Genomic DNA, 21755 nt, shown 5'->3' with positions numbered 1-21755 from the left:
AAAAGATGTTCTATTGACAGCCCAGACAGAACAAATGAGAACAGATACCACTTACATTTCCTAAAACAAAATACTCCATAGCAAAATAGATCTATCCATTTGGAACAAGCATGATAAAAACCCAAGAAAGAATAAAGAACATGGACTGTCTAGCTTTGGCAAGAATTCATGAAAATGTGGAAACTAAGTTATTTCAAAACCTAGCACTAGATAAAAATATTTCAGCTGTCATAATACTTTACAAATACAGCCATTACTTTCTCTAAAAGTCTGACACCCAGTTAATGTCAACTAATTTGCTCACCTGATCTGAGGATCTGCCCATCTAGGTCCAGCCAAGACAGAGACTGCAGTGTACTCCACAGGATTATAATCTTGCCACTCAACAAGCCAACCTACTTTCTCATTAGGAACCTGGCTGCGTTGAACTTTTGAACCTGGGTAAGGTGATGTCCGAGCCTTGTTGTGGGAATTCTCTTTGGCACCATTAGAACCAGACATGATGTTGGAGTTAAGATGAAACCCACAGGATAAAAATGAGTTTCTGAGAGGAAAAAAAAAAATTTAAATAAATACCAAAAAAGAATAAAATAAAGAACAGAATTCAAAGACCCAAAAACATACTTTTCAATTTCAAAGACTTAAAATTCAGAAAACTCAAATTTGATGCATATTAGTATAAAGGTATAACATTTGTGAAAGATTATTTTCCACATATGAGTATTTAGAAAATAATGATAAACCTTATTCATCAAAACTTAAGACTGAATTTTAGTTCACTTTTTACTTTTATTAGCACAAAAGTTGGGGGAAGGAAGTTTGTTATGAAAATTCAACCATAAAAACAAATCTAAAAGAAGACCCTTTAGGTCTATATGAAGGAATCCATTTTTAAGAACAGCCTACATTCTAACAAAATGGGTAAAATGTATGGCAAAACAGCACAAAGGAAGAATAACTGGAAAATAGAAATATACTGTTATAAGGTTCTTATATTATACATGAAGTAATGTAACATTACTTAAAGTTAGACTGATAAACATACAAACTGTAAACTTAAGAGTAAAATTTAAAGAAAGATTAAGAGGCAAAAAACTGAAAGAATTAGATAACATAAGAAAAAAAAAAACTGAACCTTAACTTTTATCTCATAGCAAATTCAAATTTGCTGCCTCCTCCTTCTTATTAGTCTTAAAAGAAAGATTAAAATTCCTAATGACCCTAAATTAGGACATCTACTATGGAAAAGGAAATTCTGAGAACATGGTAAACTGATGACAGCTCCCTTTCCCTACTCTTATAATACCAATTTGCCCTTCTTGAGACAGTTGATGGGACAAACACCAACTTGATTGGGTAGTGAAATATGTAAGTTGATATCACGTGTCTCCTGATATCATACATTACAAAGTACACAGTGATCATTCCTGAGATATTCCTTACAAGAATATTGGCCAGAATCTAGACTTGAGAAACTACAGAACACACCCAGGTTAAAGGACATCTTACTGAATAAAAATCTTTATTCTTTAAATTGATAAGGTCATGAAAGCGTAAGTTAGAAAAACTCTTACAGATAGATGGAGACTAGAGAGACATGAAAATGAAAACTAAGTCTAATTAATGATCCTGGATTGGTTACTAAGCCATAAAGGGGGAAAAAATTGCAGAACAAATGGTTAAATACAAATGAGGTTGTAGAAATAATTTTAAAAGGTGATACAAAAACCTTATTTATTTACTTCCAACTAAGAAAAGCATAGGACCACATAGTTTCACTGGTGAATTTTATTGTTATATGTTATACAGTTAAAGAATGAACACCAATGCTCCTCAAACTCGTCTAAATATTGAAGAGGAAGATATTCTTCCAAATTCTATGTGGCCAGCATTATTACATTGATACCAAAACTGGACAAAGACACTACCAGAAAACTACAGACCAATATCCCTGATGAATATCATTGCAAAAATCAGTATCAATACAAAATGGTAGAAAACAGAATTCAACAGTACATTATACACCATGACCAAATGGTATTTATTCCTGGAATACAAGGGTGGTTCAACATACAAAAATCAAACAATGTGATACACCACTTGAACAGAATGAAGGGAAGGAAAAAAGCATGATCATCTCAATTGATGTAGAAAAAGTCTTTGTCAAAATTCAAAACTTTTTCATGATAAACACACTCAATAAAATAGGAATAAAAGGAAACTATCTCAATATAATAAAGGCCATATATGAAAAGCCCACAGCTTTTTTATTTGACAATGAAAGACTGAAAACTTTTCCCCTAAGATCAGGAACAAGGGACACCAAATAGCTAAAACAATCTTGAGAAAGAAAAACAAAGTTGGAGGTCTCACACTTCTTCATTTAAAACTTATTACAAAGCTATAGTAACCACAACAGTGTAGTGCTGGCATAAAGACAGACATATAGACCGAGAGTACAGAACAGAAAGCCCAGACATAAACTCTCATATATATGGGCCCAGGATTTTTCAACAAAGATGCCAAGATCACTCAATGGAGAAAGACCATCTTTTCAACAAATAGTGCTTGGAAAATTAGATACCCACATGTAAAGAGTTGAAGATGGACCCATACTTGACAGCATATACAAACATTAAATCAAAAATGGATCAAGGACACAAACATAAGACCTGAAAATATAACTCTTAAAAGAAAACATACAGGGAAAATTTCATGACGTTTTTTTCCAAAGACATACAAATGGACAATAGATAATGTGAATGGTACTCAACATCACTAATCAGAGAAATACAAATCAAAATCACAATGAAATTTCACCTCACACCAGTCAAAATGGTTATTATCAAAAAAAAGAAAAAACAAGTGTTGGCAAGGATGTGGAGAAAAGCAAACCCTGTGCACTGTTAGTGAGGATGTAAATTGGCACAGAAGCTATGGAAAACAGTGTGGAGCATCCTTGAAATATTTAAAAATAGAACTACCATACGATCCAGCAATCCTACTTCTAGGTATTTAGAACAATTAAAAAAGTTACATGAAACCCTATGTTCACTGCAGCATTATTGCATTACTTATAATAGTCAAGATATGGAAACAACCTAAGTGTCTGTCAATTGATAAATAAATGGATAAAGAAAATATTCCACACACAATGGAGTATTATTCAGCCATCAAAAATGAAATCTTGCCCCTGGCCTGTGGTGGCAGAGTGGATAAAGCATCGACCTGGAACACTGAGGTCTCCAGTTCAAAACCCTGGGTTTGCCTGGTCAAGGTCCATATGGGAGTTGATGCTTCCTGCTCCTCCCCGCCCTACTCTCTCTCATTCGCTCTAAAAATAAATAAAATCTAAAAAAAAAAAAAAAAAAAAAAAATGAAATCTTGCCATTTGAGAAAATATGAATGGACCTTGAGGGCATTATGCTAAGTAAAACAAGTCAGATAGGGAAAGACAAATTCCATATGACCTCACCTATATGTAAGATAAAAGCAGATAATGTAAAAAAAAAAAAAAAACCTCATGCAGAGAACAGATTGATGGTTGCTAGAGGCAGGGTTGGGAGACTGAGCAAAATGAATAAAGGGAGTCATAAGGTACAAGCTTTCAGCTATAAAATAACTCATGGGAATATACAGCTTGGCAACTATAGTGAATAATACTGTATAGCATCTTTGAAAGTTGCTAACAGAATAAATCTTAAAAGTTCCTATCAGAGGAAGAAAATCTGTAACTATGTATAGCAATAGATGTTAACTAGATATACTGTGGTGATCATTTTGCAATATATACAAATATTGAATCATTCTGTACACCTAAAACTGTTGTCTGTTGATTATACCTCAATAAAAATACAATACAAATTTATTATGTTAGAGTTCTGTAGGTTAGAAGTCAGACACAGTCTCATTGGGTTAAATTCAACTTGTCATATTGACAGGGCTACAATCCTTTCCAGAAGTTCTAGAGAATTCATTTCTGTACCTTTCACAGCTTCTAGAGGCCATCTCCATTCTGTTGCTCAAGTTCCCCTTCCTTAATCCTCAAAGCGAGAAACAACCAAATCTTTCTTTGACACTTTTCAGTAGTTACAGCCCTCTCTGACCACATCTGGGAACATTTCTCTATTTTTAAAGACTCATGATTAAATTGGGTCCACCTAGATAATCCAGGATACTCTTTCCTTCTCAAAGTCCTTAACCCTAATCACATCTATAAATTCACTGCTGCCATTTAGGGTAACATATGCACAGGTTTCAGAAATTAAAATGTGGACATCTTTGCGAAGCCATTATTCTGCCTACTACAAATGTCTATGCTATTATATGAGTATGAGAAAAACATAGAAGGATCTTTATCATCAGGTTATTAACATAGATTAGAGAATATAGTGCAGATATGGGAAGGAAAAAAGAGAAGAGGTAGGGAAAGGGAAGGGAGAAGGAAAAAGAAGAAAAAATGGAGAGAGAAAAGGGAAAATGGAAAAGGAAAAGGGAAAGGGGAAGTAATAGATGAGGGGGAAAGGCAGCTACAGAAAAGGGAAAGAAGGGGAGAGAAAAGGGAAGAGTTTTGGAAGGGAGAAGAAAGGAAAGAGAAGAAAAGGGAGCAAACAAAAAAAGAAAAGATGGAGAGAAAGACTACTCAAACACAACAAATAAAAGGAGGAATGAATTACCATGTATGTATTTGGTCAATTTATGTAATTGTATTTGCAAAAAAATTTCTTTAAAAATGTATTAAAAATTTTAACCTAACCTACAAGGACTCTCTACCACACTCCTCAGTCCATTGTGATTTTGCCATGCTGATTTGTCCCTGCATAAAGATTCCCACATTCTCTCCCAATATAGGAATTCGCATGCTGTTCTTTCTGCCTACAACAGCTTTACTTCCTCATCTAGATAATTTGCATCCACCCTTCAGATCAATTTAAAGTTCACTTCGTCAGAGTAGTCTTCCTCCCTTACTCTCCAGAAGAAATATAAATATTTATACTTTCCCCCTGCTATATGCTATCAAAGCTCCACTAAACTTTTCATGGAATCACAATTGTGAATTTACATTTCTTAGGATGCCACCTGATTTTAAGCAAATGAAGAACAGGGAGACTGCCTGTTGCAGCTCAACATTATATGTTGTGTGTGGCCTAATGCCTGACAAATCATAGATACAGCAGGTCCTTCCCTGAAAGTGACAGAAACAACATGCAGCCCTGGCTAGATAGTTAGTTTGGTTGGTTAGAATCATCCCAAAGCACCAAGGTTGCCAGTTCGATCCCTGGTCAGGGTACATACAGGATCAATGTTCCTCTCGCTCTCTTTCTCTCCTTTCCTCTCTCGCTAAAATCAATAAATAAAAATTTAAAAAGAAAAAGCTCACATAAGTAGACACCAAAATTTCACTTTAATTAATAAAAAGAAGTTTGGGGCTTCATCTTTAAAAACTAAAGTCAGCCTGACCTGTGGTGGCGCAGTGGGATAGAGCATCAACCTCGACCACTGAGGTTGCCGGTTCAAAACCTTGGGCTTGCTTGGTCAAGGCACATATGGGAGTTGATGCTTCCTGCTCCTCCCCTTTCTCTCTCTCTCTCTCTCTCTCTCTCTCTCTCTCTCTCCCCCCCTCTCTAAAAATCAATAAATAAAATATTAAAAAAAAACTAAAGTCATAATTATGAAAATAAACTTTACACTAAATAAGCTAGGTTACAAAACTGACTTTAAAAACTAAAGTCAAAATTATGAAAATAAACTTTACACTAAATAAGCTAGGTTACAACCAAATCTATATTATATACTATCTTAGAACAAAATGTTAACCAAATATTTTGTTTTCAACAAACTTGTTGAACTACAAAATATAACAACCTTCACTTTTCTTTTTACCTTCACAAATCATAGGGGATAGCCTCACCAGGTGGTGGCGCACCCGAGAGACAGCCAGGAACGCTGAGGACCCAGGTTTGAAACCCAAGGTCACAGGCTTGAGTAAGGGCTCACCCGGCTTGAGCATGGGGTCGCCAGCCTGAGCATGGGGTCAGACATGATCCCATGGTCACTAGCTTGAGCCCAAAGGTCGCTGACTTGAGCAAGGGGTCACTGGCTCAGCTGGAGCGGCACATACGAGAAAGCAATCAATGAACAACTAAGGTTCCGCTACTGTGAGTGGATGCTTCTCATCTCTCTCCCTTCCTGTCTCTCTCTCTCTCTCTCTCTCTCTCTCTCTCTCTCTCTCTGTCGCATGCTAAAAAAATAAAAAAATCACGGGATAATTTTGGCAAAAATATTAGACACCTTATTAAAATTTCCTCAAGACCTCCCTTAATCCTTTGATACTTAAATCATTCTTTCTTGAAACACCTTCCTTTCTTGGACTTGTCAACATTTTTTTAACAAGTGCAATACTCTTATTTTCCACATATCTGTCTCTGTGAATTGAGGAAAGTAGCCAAGGTTCCTACCTGCTCCTTTAATTTATTTTTTTGTGACAAAGTCAGAGAGAGGGACAAATAGGAACAGACAGGCAGGAAGAGAGAGAGATGAGAAGCATCAATTCTTCATTGAGGCTCCTCAATCTCCTTAGTTGTTCACTGATTGCTTTCTCATATGTGTCTTGACTTGGGGGGGGGGGGGGACTACAGTAGAGCAAGTCGCATGCTCAAGCCAGTGACCCTGGGCTCAAGCCAGCAACCATGGCGTCATGTCGATGATCCCACGCTCAAGTAGGGTGAGCTCGTACTCAAGCCAGATGAGCCTGCGCTCAAGCCAGCAACCTTGGGGTTGGAACACGGGTCTTCTGTGTCCCAGTCCGGCGCTCTATCCACTGCGCCACCACTTGGTCAGGCTCCTCCTTTTCTTTTTTTTAATAGACTTAATTTTCTAAAGCAGATATAAGTTCACAGCAAAACTAAGAGTTTACATTAGAATTTACTCTTGGTGTTACACATCCTATTGGTCTGGACGAATAGATAATGATATGAATCAGCCATTATCATATGACACAAAATAGTTTCACTGTCCTCAAAAACCCTCTGAGCTCTACCAATTAGTTCCTACCTGCAGCCCCACCAAACCCATACAGCCATTAATATTTTTATTGTTTCCATTTGCCTTTTCCAGAATTTCATATGGTTGAAATCATAAGTATATAGCCTTTACTGATTGGTAACTTTAATTTAGTAATATGCATCTAAGCTTCCTCTATGTCTTTTCATGGCTTAACAGCTCATTTCTTTTTAGAGCTGGACAATATTCCATTGTCCAGGTGCAGCAGCTTATTTATTCGTACATCAGCTGAAGGACATCTTGGTTGCTTCCAAGTTCTGGCAATTATGAATAAAGCAGCTATAAACATCAGTGTGCAAGTTTTTGGTTGACATTAAGTTTCCAATTCATTTGGGTAAATACCAAAGAGGGTGACTGCTGGATTATAATGTTAAGTTTTGTAAACAACTGTCAAATTGTCTTTCCTTCTTTAATTCTTAACTGGTTTAATTCTTTCCTACTCTCATATGTCTATACCTTTATGTGCAATTCAAAATGTTCCTTCCCATCCTATTTAAAGACTGAAACAACTGCTATTTCTTGGTTTGCATCTGTAGAGTTTTGTCAAACATCCAATAATCAGGGAAAGCCTCACTAGATAACCTGGTGGGGTTCTTTGAAGTATGAGTTGGGAAAATGGTATTTGATATGTAAATAATTTTATTTTCAAGTTATGATTTTTGCTTGTCTAAGTTGCCGCTGCTTTGGACATCTGAATAATGAGCACTCAAAATAAGATCTTTATCACACACCCTAAACCCATACTCAACAAAAGTAAACATATATGCAATATATGTATGCAAACAGATTTCAATTATATATGTTTAGAAAAGCAAAGTTTTACATGTGGAGCTCTAATCTCTAACTAAATTCTATTACAAAATCAGAGTTATTTTTCATGGTTTAGGAGTAGGGTAAGAAAAAAGTCAAGGATATTAATGAGATACCCATCAGGAAACATTAATCTTGTTCTACTCTATCCCAACCAAGGTCCAAAAATGTTTTTTTTTAAGTTTGGGGCTCTTTGTTCCATGGTCAGGCAATAAGCATGTGCAACTCTACAAATCTGCTACTTACTTTGAGGAAATATAACTGATTATTTTTCTAAAAAAATTAATTTTATAAGAAAAACAGCAAAAATTCAAAGACTATGTGTCTTATCACATTAAGAAGTACTTACATCCAAAAAAAAAAAAAAAAAAAAGAAGTACTTACATCTGCTGTTTTTACCTGCTGTTTAAATGTGACACACTGAAAGGGATCAGAACAAGAATATATATAATATACACATATACAGCCTCGGTTTTTTTATTGGATTACTAAATAGGTACAAAAAAATAAATATGACCAAGCAAATGGAAATTAAGTAGCGGATAAAGTTCATTTTACAAAGCAAAAACCAGTTCCTAAACCAGTCAAACTTGAAGAAATGCAATACTCATGTGGTACTTGGAGATAAAGCAAATTTGTAATAATATTAGTAACTAAATTATTATGTATAATACATGCTACGTACAAGACACAGTTCTAATGCTATACTATATTAACTCATTTCATCTTCACAACTCTAAGGTTAGGCAATAATACCCTTATTTTAAAAATAAGACCATGAAGGCCTAGAGAGGCTCATTAAGTTTATCAAGATCACAAAACTGTTAGCAGAATCGGAATCCAATCGCAGGCTAGCTGGGTCCAAATTCTAGCCTCGTAAAATCATGCTATATTATCTCGAATTCATTTTTAGCTCCCATTCAAACTCATATGTGTTGACAGAAATAAAATATACACTATTCTCTACATATTGCTGATAGATCCTAATGGAAAACTTAGAAGCACTCACAGCATCTTTATATACTATCAATTTTTTTCCAAAAAACTAGCATTTGCAAATTTCTAGTTAAATCACAAAAACCAATTACAAAACTATGACTTTCTGGATTTGCCCAAATTATTAAAGTTCTTGAGGATCAATTTATTTTGTGCTTTCCAGGATGCCTTACAATATAAGATACCAGACACTCAAACACATTGTTGAGTAACTTTTAGCTTGTTAGATTAACTTTCAGCTTTTTCTTCCAAGTCAGTAAACAGCCACTGGTTTGAGATATACCCTGCTTTACCTAGGGTTCCCAACACTATAAATAACTGCCAAGCAATTTTACATTTTCCTAGTGGCATCTATCAAAAGCAGCATTAGTGACTTTCAGAGAGCCCAGATGTGTATTCTTTTCCTCCCCAAATACCACTGAATAGATAGACAGATGTATAAAAGTAAACAATATCCACAGCAAGGCAGAGAATAGGGCACAAGCAGTGAATGATTTAAAGTAATTTCAGAAAGACAGAAAGTAGGTGGAATCATATCAACCTACAAACCCAAATGGAGCCAATTATACTTGAGAATATGCATAAAAGGGTGAGGAAAGATGCCATTCCTAAAAGAGGACCCTAAAAGGTTTCAAGCTTGAAATAAGTGGCCCAAATGTTCTAAGTGGACAATGGGACAGTAATCATGAAAAGCAGTCCTACTTCTCCACTTTTCAAACAAAGAGTCAGCAATAGGTATGTTTACCTTCTCGATAAAGCTAAAAGTTAAAGAAAATGAAGAACTAGGTCTTCTATTGTGATTATTGGTGTTGGAGAACACAGTAGAAACTTAGGCTTATTAACTCCACAATTCACACTGAGGAAATCAAGTTAAGGCAACTATGTTCAGCAAAGAAGCTGCTCCACTAGGGTAAAGCCTGGAGAAAGAGGGTAATGGGGAGTTTCCCAGACTGTCCACCTGCTACCTGCTCACATACTCAACTGAAACCTTCCAGTCCAGGCGCCCTGGTAGATGGTGCCAATATTCAATCAGTGCTCCCATTAGGAAAAACAATGCTTATTATCTGTATTAATCAAAATATAATTGAATAACAGGTGTCCACCAGACGTTTGAGAAAAACAGACAGAATAAGGACCAAAAAGTAACAACCAATAAACCAAAACAGATTCAGGAAAAGATGGTAATTTTTTATTCTAATTATCATTTTATAGATTCAAAAGACTTTTTATGCCTATAAAATAAGAAAAGGCTGCTATTAAAGAGAGCAATTACAAAAAGAAGTGTTCTTGTCAAATTTACAATTCCACGGAAGAAATGACTAACACAGCACAGGTCTTAAGTTTGAATGAGTAATTCAGTAGCCACTCTGCGTTTCCTGAAAAACAGACTCGGAGAATAAAAGCTTGAAAAAAGAAAAATAAAAGTAGGAGGCAGTGTGAAGTACAATAAACCTAGATTTATCCAGAGATGATAAAGAAAAACAGGAAGACAATAAACATATTACCTACACTGAGCTTCAAAGGAAGCACGACAACTTACACTTTTCATTTTACATCATTTATACTGTTCACATCTTTAAACTATGCACATTAATTAATTATAATGTTTTAAGTTATTAACCAGAAGAAAATGGCACGGGACAAACAACTGCTATTTAAACTCTGGGAACAATAATGTTGGTGACTTACGGAGAATGGTAAATGTCATTATAAGAGATCAAGAAAGGTCATTATTACTAACTTTCTTTAAAGGGCCGATAAAACATTCTGAGCCTTTCCCAAAGCGCGAACCCATTCGGCTATAAGTCCGAGACGCAAGCACAGCCCACAGAACCCGCCGGACCGGAAGCTGGCCCCCATCCGCCACCTAAGGACTAGGGAGGAGCCTGCTGCAGGAGGGGGTATACCTGCACTCCGAGATGCTGCGGAAGCCCGAGGACTTCACAGTCACATAGGCCAGGGCCACAGAGAGAGACACCGTGGCTAAAGTCTTTCCCAGGATACGTCCGGCCATCAGCGCCCCGCAGACGGCTTCACGCAGCGAGGTCGCTCTTAGCTTAGGTCGCAGCCTCCGCCCGCCCCACAGCCCCGGGCCCCGGGGATCTAGCGGGCACTAGGACCCGGCCGCCCTCTCGTTCCCGAGAGGGAGTAGCTAGGTCTAATCTCATAAACACACAGAGACCAGGAGCCCTCCCAAAATAACAGTCTAGCGCTTCCCCCAGCGCGAAGGCAGCCAGGTGAGGCAGGGACGCCGAAACTCCCAGCACCAGCTACCGGGAGAATAGAGACCCAGAACCGTGACCTCCTCGGTGCGTGAGGACGCTTTACGGCTGGAGCCGCAAAGCGAAGACCCTTCCGGTTTCGTAGGGCGTGCCTTCTCGGACCTCCCAGTCTGCGCATGCGTTCTCGGCCGAGGTGAATGGGAATAGCGAGCGTTAAAGGTTAGGAACTGGAAGGAGGAAGGAGAAAGAAAGGAAGAGAATTGAGAGAAGTTTGTTGTCCCTTTAGGTGAGGGGGTAGGGGGTGTGGGGGTTGGCAGGAATTGGTACAAGTAGTTGATGCGGTGAACCACGGGTGTGTCCTAGCTGTAATTAATAATTGGGGGAACTCAGGAGTTAAAATTTTAGCTTTAAGTAATGATGGCTTTGGTTATGGTCAGTGAGAATAATGGTTAATGCAAGTAAAAGCTTTGTTCCAGGAACTAGGATACGTGAACCGGTTTACAGAACTTATGGAGATCTGTGAGTGACAAAACTTTGTGCCCCAGGGGACTGACTATGAATAACAACACCCTTTTATGCCCCAGGAGATCTGTGAGCGCCCCACCTTTGTGCCCCAAGGGGCTGCAAGCAAGGCCTTTGTACCCCACGGATGAAGCAACCTGCTATGATCCAATTAACTTTTATAATGATCTGATTAACTCTCCCTTGAAATCCCAAAACCCTTACTTGTCCTTTCTTCCCCTTGTAAACAGGTTGGCTGGGGATAAGGGGGGGTTGAGATGATTTGGGGGCGTAACCCCCATCTCCAGATTATTATCCGGATTGCCGGCCATCTGCATAAAGTGCCCACAAAGATTCAGTCTCTGTCTCTGAATTGGTGACAGGCAGCCTGAATTTCCAGTTTCAGTAACTGAGCAAGTGCTTACAGGAACAGGAGGTAGGCAAGAAACACCATCAACAGCTGAGGTTTTTTCTCCTCCTTTTTTACCAAGTTGTTCACTGCAGTTGCTACACTTCCCAGGGCTTTGCCAGGTGTGGCCCTGACTAACCGGTGTAGGAGTAAACCAGCTGTGGAAAGGCATGCAGCCTGGAGCAGGAAGGAAGGGGCAACACCCTCCTGGACCTCTCGGCAAAAATGAGCCAAACTGGGAATTGGAAATGCAGATTGTCCAAAACAGATTTCATCTTTTATATTTCTTATTAATGTGGCAAATATCTAACTTTTAAGTATATAATGCGCTGTCACAGTGGTGTGTTGTGAACACAGACACTGAGACATTCGCCATTTTAAAAGCCAGATTAATCAAACTTAAAATACTACAGTTCTGAAGACTGCAGAACTCTTGTCATATAATGACTCCATCTAAACCAGTGGTCTCCAACCTTTTTTGGGCCACGGATCGGTTTAATGTCAGAAAGTATTTTAGGGTGGGGCGAATAAATATCACGTGACCGAGACAAGCGTCAAGAGTGAGTCTTAGACGGATGTAACAGGTAATCTGGTCATTTTTTAAAAATAAAACATTGGTCATATTTAAATATACATAAAACAGAAATAATGTAAGTTATTTATTCTTTCTCTTTGGACCGGTACCAAATGGCCCACGGACCGGTACTGGTCCACGGCCTGGGGGGGTTGGGGACCACTGATCTAAACCACTGCACAAGGAGCCTTCACCAAACTCTACTAGGGCTTCTAGCAGGTTAGGGACTTATCCCTAGGATAGGGGTCGGGAACCTTTTTGGCTGAGAGAGCCATGAACGCCACATATTTTAAAATGTAATTCCGTGAGAGCCATACAACGACCCGTGTACGATACACATTATCCAATAAAAATTTGGTGTTGTCCCAGAGGACAGCTGTGATTGGCTCCAGCCACCCGCAACCATGACATGAGCAGTAGGAAATGAATGGTTGTAATACATGAGAATGGTTTAAATTTTTAACATTTTTTTTATTAAAGATTTGTCTGCAAGCCAGATGCAGCCATCAAAAGAGCCACATCTGGCTCGTGAGCCATAAGTTCCGGACCCCTACCCTAGGATGTTCCCAGCTCCCCCAAGCCCATTTAAAATGCCTGCCTGGAAAAGCTCAACACTGCCTGGAGAATTTTTGTTTATTTCAGGTAAGGAGCAGAAAGTGTGTGATAACAAATCCTTTCTCTGCCCTTTGTGATGTAAATCTACAATTCAGAACTGTTTTCCTCAAAGACCTAAGAGCCCCTTTCTTTGAAATGCAAACATTAAGGATGTGCTCCTAGTCCCTAAGGAAAGATAAAGGTTTAACTTCAGTGGGTACCTTTCTTCAAATTGCACTGTTGCCTCCTGTCAGAAAGGTAGAAATTTGTTTCTTCTATAATCACCAATTAACAAACCTAGATGGCTTAGTCACAGGGATCACCCACCACCCTGGTAAATCCCCTCAGGGCCTTTCCCTTAGCACACTCCACCCATTGTTTTAAAAATGCCTCCAGCCTTCTGTTTTAGGGAAGTTGAATTAAATTCATGCAGTTGTATTACTGAATAAAATATATCTTTTACAGCTTTACCCATTGTCCAGCTTTGTCTTTGACAGTTCTTTTGGGTAGTGAAGGACTATCATTAAAATATGGTCGCTTTAATATATATATATATATATATATATATATATATATATATATGGACTTGGCTTCCTCTGGTCAGATAAATATTTCTCTCATCATTGTCAATAGCCATCAAACTGCTTAAACTGGAAAGGTAGTGCTCTCCCAAGAGCACGCCTGTGCCTTCCCCCTCCTCCTACCCCCTCTTCTTTCCCGAAGGCACATTTCCTTGTCTCTTCTAAATTCTAAGGGACCCCATGAAAATTGCAAAGGGGCGCAATGAGCAGCAGCAACTTCTCCAGCTGAACATATCTCCAAATCCCTCTTTTCTCTGACTTACTGGAGAGCCAAAGCAGCCCTGCCTAGGCTGTCTTCTGTTGCTTCTTTTATTGTAGTCCCGAACATACTTTACTGACCCTAGCTTTACTAAACAACAACAACAACAACAAAAACTGGAAAGGTATTAGGCGGGTTCTGTTTGAAAACAAAAAAAAGTTTAGCTCATTTTAAAGTGTGCTACCAAATTACTCATTCAGGAGAAGAGAAGTGAGGCAGTAGTAAGTCACAAAACCTGGAAAGGACTTAGTTTAAAGACCTACACAACTATGCAAACAAAACCAACTCCATGGCTCTGGGACTGCACCACAGTTGCTCCAAAGAGCTGGGTCTCTTGGATTCCTCCCCTCAGGGGCTGTACTCCCAGTGCTGTAACTGACCTAGTGAGCATGTGCTGCAGCCCACTCTTGAGCAGAACTGAAAGGCCATCTAAAATATATACTGTTCTATATAACTATCCAATTACCTTCCCGCATCCCAAATTAAATAGGTACCATTGGAACTTAAGTGAGGACTTGTTTTTTTACTTTATTTTTTTATTTAGAAACCACATACTGTTGGCCCTGGCCAGTTAGCTCAGTAGTAGAGCGTCGACCTGGCGTGCGGAAGTCCCGGGTTCGATTCCTGGCCAGGGCACACAGGAGAGGCACCCATCTGCTTCTCCACCCCTCCCCCTCTCCTTCCTCTCTGTCTCTCTCTTCCCCTCCTGCAGCCGAGGCTCCACTGGAGCAAAAGATGGCCCAGGCGCTGGGGATGGCTCCTTGGCCTCTGCCCCAGGCACTAGAGTGGCTCTGGTCCCGACAGAGCGACGCCCCGGAGGGGCAGAGCATCCCCCCCTGGTGGGCGTGCCGGGTGGATCCCGGTCGGGCGCATGCGGGAGTCTGTCTGACTGCCTCCCCATTTCCAGCTTCAGAAAAATACAAAAAACAAAACAAAACAAAAAACTGATGCTTCTCATCTCTCTCCTTTCTCTCTCTCTCTCTCTCTCTCGCTTAAAAAAGAAGAAGAAGAAGTGCTATGAAGGGAACAGAAAACTTTCTGTGGAAAAGAATCACTGAAGTAGGCCTGACCTGTGGTGGAGCAGTGGATAAAGCGTTGATCTGGAAATGCTGAGGTCGCCAGTTTGAAACCCTGGGCTTGCCTGGTCAAGGCACATATGGGAGTTGATGCTTCTAGCTCCTCCCCCCTGTCTCTCTCTCTCCTCTCTAAAATGAATAAATAAAATAAAAATTTAAAAGAAAAAGAATCACTGAAGCAGTTGTGACTACTTTGGATTATAGGGAAAGATGTCAGAGAAGGTTTTTTGGGGGGGTCACATTTGAGAAATACCTAAAGACATGCAGCTGCCAGCTATTGGAAAAGCTGGAAAAAGAACATTCCAGACAGAGAGGATTTTAAGTGCAAAATCTCTGAGGTCAGAAAGAGCTTGGCCATAATGAAGGAACAGAAAGGTCAATGTGCTAAAGCACAATAGAAAGCTGGGGGTGTCATGCTCTATTGTACAATGAAGCATGGCGGACCCAACTCACTGCTTTCCAATATCTATTTACCCATTCTCTCTTCTTCTATGCCAGCTGTAGAAATGTGTCCAGTTAAAAATGTATCTCACTGAGTTTCCTGCAGCTAAAGAGGCCATATGACCCTTTCTGTCCATCCTGAGATGAAAGTAGAAGCCTACCATATGGGTCTCTAGGAAAGTTATTACTTTCCTGGTGAAAAGAAACTAACTTATTTGGCAGTGACTAGTAACTCTTTGCCATTTCCACTCCCTCCTTTATTCTTGCTTGAAATGAGGGCACAATTCCTAGAGAAGCAGCAGCCATATTGAGACCATAAAGACAAAAGCCACAAATATGGATGGCAGAACAGAGTGCAAGAAGGAACTTGAGTCTTTTTTAATATTATTATTGGTTTGGGAGAGAGAGGGGGAAGAGAAAGAGAGAAATGTCAATTTACTGTTTTTATTTATGCATTCATTGGTTGATTCTTGTATGTGTACTGATGTTGGGTCAAACCCACAACCTTATCCTATGGAAACAATGCACTAACCAACTGAGCAACCCAACTAGGGCCAGAAGCTCAGTGAGTCTTTTATGACACCCTCAAGTACTTGTACCCATCCTGGATAGCTTGCTTCTCTGGACTATAAGAAAATAAGCCTCAGCCTGACCAAGTGGTGGCACAGTGGATAACGCGTCGGACTGGTACGCAAAGGACCCAAGATTGAGACCCTAAGGTCGCCAGCTTGAGCGCGGGTTCACCTGGTTTGAGCAAAAGCTCACCAGCTTGGACCCGAGGTCACTAGCTCGATCAAGGGGTTACTCGGTCTGCTGAAGGCCTGCCATCAAGGGACATATGAGATAACAATCAATGAACATCTAAGGTGTCGCAACGAAAAACCGATGATTGATGCTTCTCATCTCTCTTCGTTCCTGTCTGTCTGTCCCCATATCTCTATCTCTCTCTGACTCTCTGTCCCTGTAAAAAAAGGAAATAAGCCTCTATTTGGCTAAGCTACTTGGGTTGGGCTTATTTTATTTAAAAATGACATAAGACTCCTGACCAGGCAGTGACACAGTAGACAGAGCTTCGGCCTGGGATGCTGAGGACCAAGGTTCAAAACCCTCAGGTCGCTGGCTTGAGCACAGGCTCATCAGGCTTGAGTGTGGGCTCACCAGCTTGAGCCCAGGGTTGCCAGCTTGAGCATGGGATCATAGACATGACCCGCATGTCGCTGGCTTGATCAAGGGGTCATTGGCTCAGCTGGAGCCTCTCGGTCAAGGCACATAGGAGAAAGCAATCAGTGAACAACTAAGTTGCTACAACTATGAGTTGATGTTTCTCATCTTTTCCCTTCCCATTTGTCCTTGCCTATCTCTCCCTTTTTCTCTCTCTCTCTTTCTCTCTAAAAATAAAATTTAAAAAAATAAATGAATAAATAAATAAAAATGACACAAGGCCATGGTAAGGAATTAGGAGTTTATCCTAAATGCAATGAAAGTCATTAATACTCCACCAAACTTTTTTTTTTAACTCCACCAAATTTGATTCTTCGCAACATAGAGAAGTAGATATTCTAAAAGTTAGAAGTGGCTAAACAGCAACAATGGGCAGAGGTTGGAATGGAAAGTCAGTTTAACTAGATTCTGAATACTCCTCTCCACTACTGTCATCTCTCCTTTCCCATAATTCTCTGGGTCAGAAGTAACCAGCTTTCTTCATTCTGTTCCCTGTGATAAGGATTTTGTTCATATCTTTTGTGTTCCTTCAATCATGGGAGACTTCATACTCACAAGTCCTGTTTCTTAATAAGCTAATGCATGTTGAAGGAAATTTTAAAACCCTGTTTCACTTGACAAAGCCTGGCTTTCAAGATTAATCCTGTGCTAGAGACTCAGAATTCCCATTTGACAGTCACTCCTTTGTTCTAATTCATATCTATCCTTCCCCCTGAAACACTGAAACCATTATGTCAATGGATGGGGTGTCTCAGGGCAATAAGATACACAGAATACAAAAAAATCTTAAAATATTTCATAATTATTATGTCGTAATATTTTTTACTTTGACCATGGAATTGGGGCAAATTATGTAGCTTCTCTATGCCTGTTTCCTCACCTGTAAAATGAGGAGATAATGGTACTTAGCATCATAGAGCTATGAAAACTAAAGAAGATACCTTTTGTTAAATGTCTAATAAAAATTGTAACAATTATTCTTTTCAAGCATTTGAAAACGTGGGAGCTACTATTAGCTATCCACTTTGACCATATTACCACATTTAATACTGAGAATAACCCCAAGAGGCCTCATATCTTTGTCCCTACTCTACAGGTGAGGATACAGACTCCAGAAACTGAAATAACAGCCCAGATCACACAGTCTATCTAATAGTTTGTAAAGTCAGGCATTTCCCAGGACTGCTGTAACAAACTACCACAAACTTAGTGTATGAAACAATAGAAGTTTATTCTCTCACAATTCTAGAGACCAGAAATTCAGTTTCTTGTGCCAAATCAAGTTGTCAGGACCACGCTCCTTTTGAAGACTTGAAAACAATCCTTTCTTTGCTTATTCCAGCTTCTGATGACTGCTGGCATACCATGTCTGTGGCCACAGAGCTTTGCAGGCTCCGAATAGTCACACTGTCTTCCCCTTTCTGTTTGTAGCAATTCTCTCTCTGATTCTCTCTTATAAGGACACTTGTGATTTCATTTAGTGATCACCTGTATGATCTAGAATAATCTCATTACCTCAGGATCTGTAATTATATTTGCAAAGATTCCTTTCCACATTAGGTAACATTTACCAGTTCCAGGGTTTAGGACCTGATGTTCTTTGGGGTTGTTGTTCAGCCTACTATACCAGGATACAAATTTAGTTCTGATCATAAACTCAAATAAGTTAAGCATGCATTTGTTCAATAAATATTTATTAAACACCTTATGTACGTAAGTGTGGTACATACTGTGGATACAATAATAAGCAAAACCAATCATGAGCATATGAGCATCACCCTCGTGACCTACAGGCTAGTTGAGGAGAAAGATATTCATAGAAATAATCACACAAATAAATGTTAAGTTGCAATTATGATCAATGTTACGTAAGGAAGTTTCAGATGCTCTGAGAATTGTGACAGGGAGATTTGGTCAAGTTTGGGAAAGCTTCACTTAAGAAGTAATACAGTGGTACCTTGAGATACGAATTTAATTCGTTCTGTAATGGAGCTCATAAGTCAGTCAACTCATATATCAAACTGCCGATACTGGACCTGTGCACCAACACGCCAACTAGCAGCAGCTTCCTGAATCACGACTCTTATTTTGGAATTTTGCTCAGATCTCAAACAAAAATACAGACCGAGTCGCAGCTCATATCTTAAAAAAAAATTGTATGTTGGTCTGTTCGTATTTCAAGGTACCACTGTACTTGAGGCCTTGGCTGAGTAACTCAGTTGGTCAGTGTCATCCTCACTTGCCAAGATAGTAGGTTTGATCACCGATAAGGGCACACGCAAGAGTCAACCAGTAATGAATGCATAAATAAGTGGAACAATAAATTGATGATTCTCTCTCACACACCCTTCCTCTCTCGCTCCCTCTCTCTAAAATCAATTAATAAGTAAAATATTTGAAAAAAGAATCAATACTTGAGATGAGCTCTGAAGGAAGAAAAGGAGTCAATTTGACAATAAAGGGAGAAGAAGATAAAAAACCCTTATGCAGTCCTTCTGGCAGTCTATCTGGCACATATATGTGCTCAGTAAATTAAGTTCTCTCTTCTCTACCCTCTCCTTTCCTTACGAATCTATTAGTACAGCTATAGGGCTATTCAAAGAGACATAGAACTATTACAGTGAGACCTGCACAAGTTTTCATCAGACTTTTTCCACCTGACAGTCTATGCAATAATCCATGCAATAACTGTCTTCATAAGTTATAGGTCATCTGTAGCTGAATAATAGGTATATCTGTATTATAGTTTGCATCAGCACAGCAGGAACAAAAACTCACACTTAATTTATTGTACAAAGAACCAAGCATTTTGCCAATGCAAACAGTGTTACAGGATGAGATTGGACATGATCAGGACATTCAAACAGCCCAAAAGAAAAACCATCCTATAATGAAACAGTTATAAAAAAAAAAAGGCTCTCTTGACTCTTGAGTTTTTAATTAGACAAGTTGTTCAAGGACAATCTCTGCCATTGTTATTTTGTGTTACATGAAAAAAATTTCTAACAATGTTCTTCTGTAGTTGAAAATAAGTGTTTTCCAAAGTTTTCATTAATATTCTGTTAGAAATTTTTTTTATTCATTTTAGAGAGGAGAGGGAGAGACAGAGAGAGAGAAGGGAGGGAGGAGCTGGAAGCATCAACTCCCATATGTGCTTTGACCATGCAAGCCCAGGGTTTCGAACCGGCGACCTCAGCATTTCCAGGTCAACGCTTTATCCACTGCGCCACCACAGGTCAGGCTCTGTTAGAATTTTTATATAAAAGAAACAAAGTTAGCATATTTAACAGCTCATTAAAGAACAAAATACATTTTGTTTCCACATTTTTAGTCAGTAATTTTTTTTCCTTTTGGTGAGTTCCATAAGGTGGCATAAATAACCTCCCAACAATATTTACTGCTAGTGAAATAACTTAGAAATGTGGATTTACATAAAATCAAAACTGCATACAGCCTGACCTGCGGTGGCACAGTGGATAAAGTATCAACCTGAAATGTTGAGGTAGCCAGTTTGAAACGCTGGGCTTCCCCGTCAAGGTACATATGACAAGTAACTACTACATGTTACCACCTCTTCCCCCAATTCTCTCTCTCTCTCTCAAAACCAATCCATAAAATCTTTTTTAAAAACTGCGTACAGTAGCAATGCTACAAGGAGGAGTATAAGAGCTATCTGGACATACCTCCATAATTAGCTCTATCTTTTCACCTTCCATTTCTTTTGTCTATTGGAGTGTATGTGCATTTTATTTGTTACTAGTTTTGGTAGGGTATCTTCTATATTGAGTGCAATATCTTGCTTATTTATCTGTTAGTTTGTTGTTTTTTGTTTTGTTTTTTACTGAGACAGAGAGAGAGTCAAAGAGAGGGGTAGATAGGGACAGACAGGAACGGAGAGAGATGAGAAGCATCAATTATCAGTTTTTCATTGTGATACCTTAGTTGTTCATTGATTGCTTTCTCATATGTGCTTTGACCGTGGGCCTTCAGTAGACCGAGTAACCCCTTGCTCAAGCCAGCCACCTTGGGTCCAAGCTAGTGAGGTTTTTTTTTATTGTTTTGGTTTGTTGTTTGTTTTTTTTTTTTGCTCAAGCCAAATCAGCCCGCGCTCAAGCTGGCAACCTCAGGGTCTCAAACCTGGGTCCTCTGCATCCCAGTCCTACGCTCTGTCCACTGCGCCACCGCCTGGTCAGGCATGTTTGGTTTTTTTAATAGTTAAGTTAATTTATCAAAACAGACAGATCACTTTCACCTAAATTTAACTGGGGTGGAAGAAAAAAAGGTCAACACAAAATACTGGTAAGAATGTAAAATGGTATAACCCTATAGAGTGGGTGCTTAGACAGTGATGGGTGTGCACACAAGCAAGCTACATTTTTAAATACAGTAGCATTCCTAAAGGATGTCCTTTTTGGTAGAGAAAATTGATTTGAATTCCATATTTATATTGCTTACTAAAGGGAGTTGGCAGACCGCTAGATCATTGATTCTAGCCACTTGATCTGTTCCACACAGCCACTACAAATTAAATGGGAAAATTATAAATTAAAAGAAGTTTAATTCTCTCTGTGTGAAGAGACCCCCTCCCCATTTCAAAATCTGTGTGCTCTTTTCAAATATAAATACTTTTAGTGGCCCAGTCTCTAACCAGTTTCAACAGAGGTTTCACTAGTAAACCTTTGATATTCCAAAGGTCCCCAACCTTTGGAATATTTACTGAGATTATGAATGGGGCATTTGGAATATTGTCAGAAAGCTAGAATTCCCTTGTAGCTTTGGATTAGCATTGCCAGGAACAATGTCCAAAGTGGGACATTGATGTTTAATGAGGGGATAAGTAAAAAGAGCCACACTAGCACATGGAAAAATAAAACTCCAGAACTTGAGTTTAAGAACTAAGAAAATACGGATAATATGGCAGTTTCCTTATGAAAGGGTGGGAGAACTCCAAGACGTACTCTTTCCCTGATCTCAAATCAGTCCCATATAGACACTGTCTAACAATTCTG

The 21755-nt window shown here is 39.1% G+C and overlaps 1 protein-coding gene and 1 long non-coding RNA gene across 4 annotated transcripts in view; one reads left to right on the top strand and one right to left on the bottom strand.

Moving 5' to 3' along the window:
- Positions 1-11178, bottom strand: part of NUDT9 (nudix hydrolase 9) — a 31699-nt gene extending 20521 nt beyond the window's left edge. Inside the window, exons 1-2 of one of the 2 annotated variants that reach the window (XM_066387110.1) lie at positions 10776-11178; positions 305-544 (exon numbers count right to left, since the gene is read on the bottom strand). In XM_066387110.1, the coding sequence (XP_066243207.1) occupies positions 305-544; positions 10776-10882 (347 nt within the window). In that variant the 5' untranslated portion in view covers positions 10883-11178. Of the gene's footprint in view, positions 1-304; positions 545-10557; positions 10686-10775 lie in introns of those variants that run through there. The other variant, XM_066387111.1, reaches the window with a different exon arrangement.
- Positions 11179-11245: 67 nt separating this feature from the next.
- LOC136406864 (uncharacterized) lies at positions 11246-15073 on the top strand. Of its 2 annotated transcripts, none has more exons than XR_010751726.1 (3): positions 11246-11309; positions 13055-13216; positions 15010-15073. It is a non-coding gene; the product is annotated as an uncharacterized lncRNA (long non-coding RNA). The 2 variants fall into 2 exon arrangements; XR_010751727.1 differs by having other exon boundaries at positions 15013-15065.
- Positions 15074-21755: the final 6682 nt, after the last annotated feature.

The sequence above is a fragment of the Saccopteryx leptura genome, chromosome 5, assembly GCF_036850995.1.
Source record: "Saccopteryx leptura isolate mSacLep1 chromosome 5, mSacLep1_pri_phased_curated, whole genome shotgun sequence".
Classification (NCBI taxonomy): domain Eukaryota; kingdom Metazoa; phylum Chordata; class Mammalia; order Chiroptera; family Emballonuridae; genus Saccopteryx; species Saccopteryx leptura.
The sequence above is the reverse complement of the archived record's forward strand: the minus strand, read 5'-3'. Positions and strand labels throughout refer to the sequence as shown.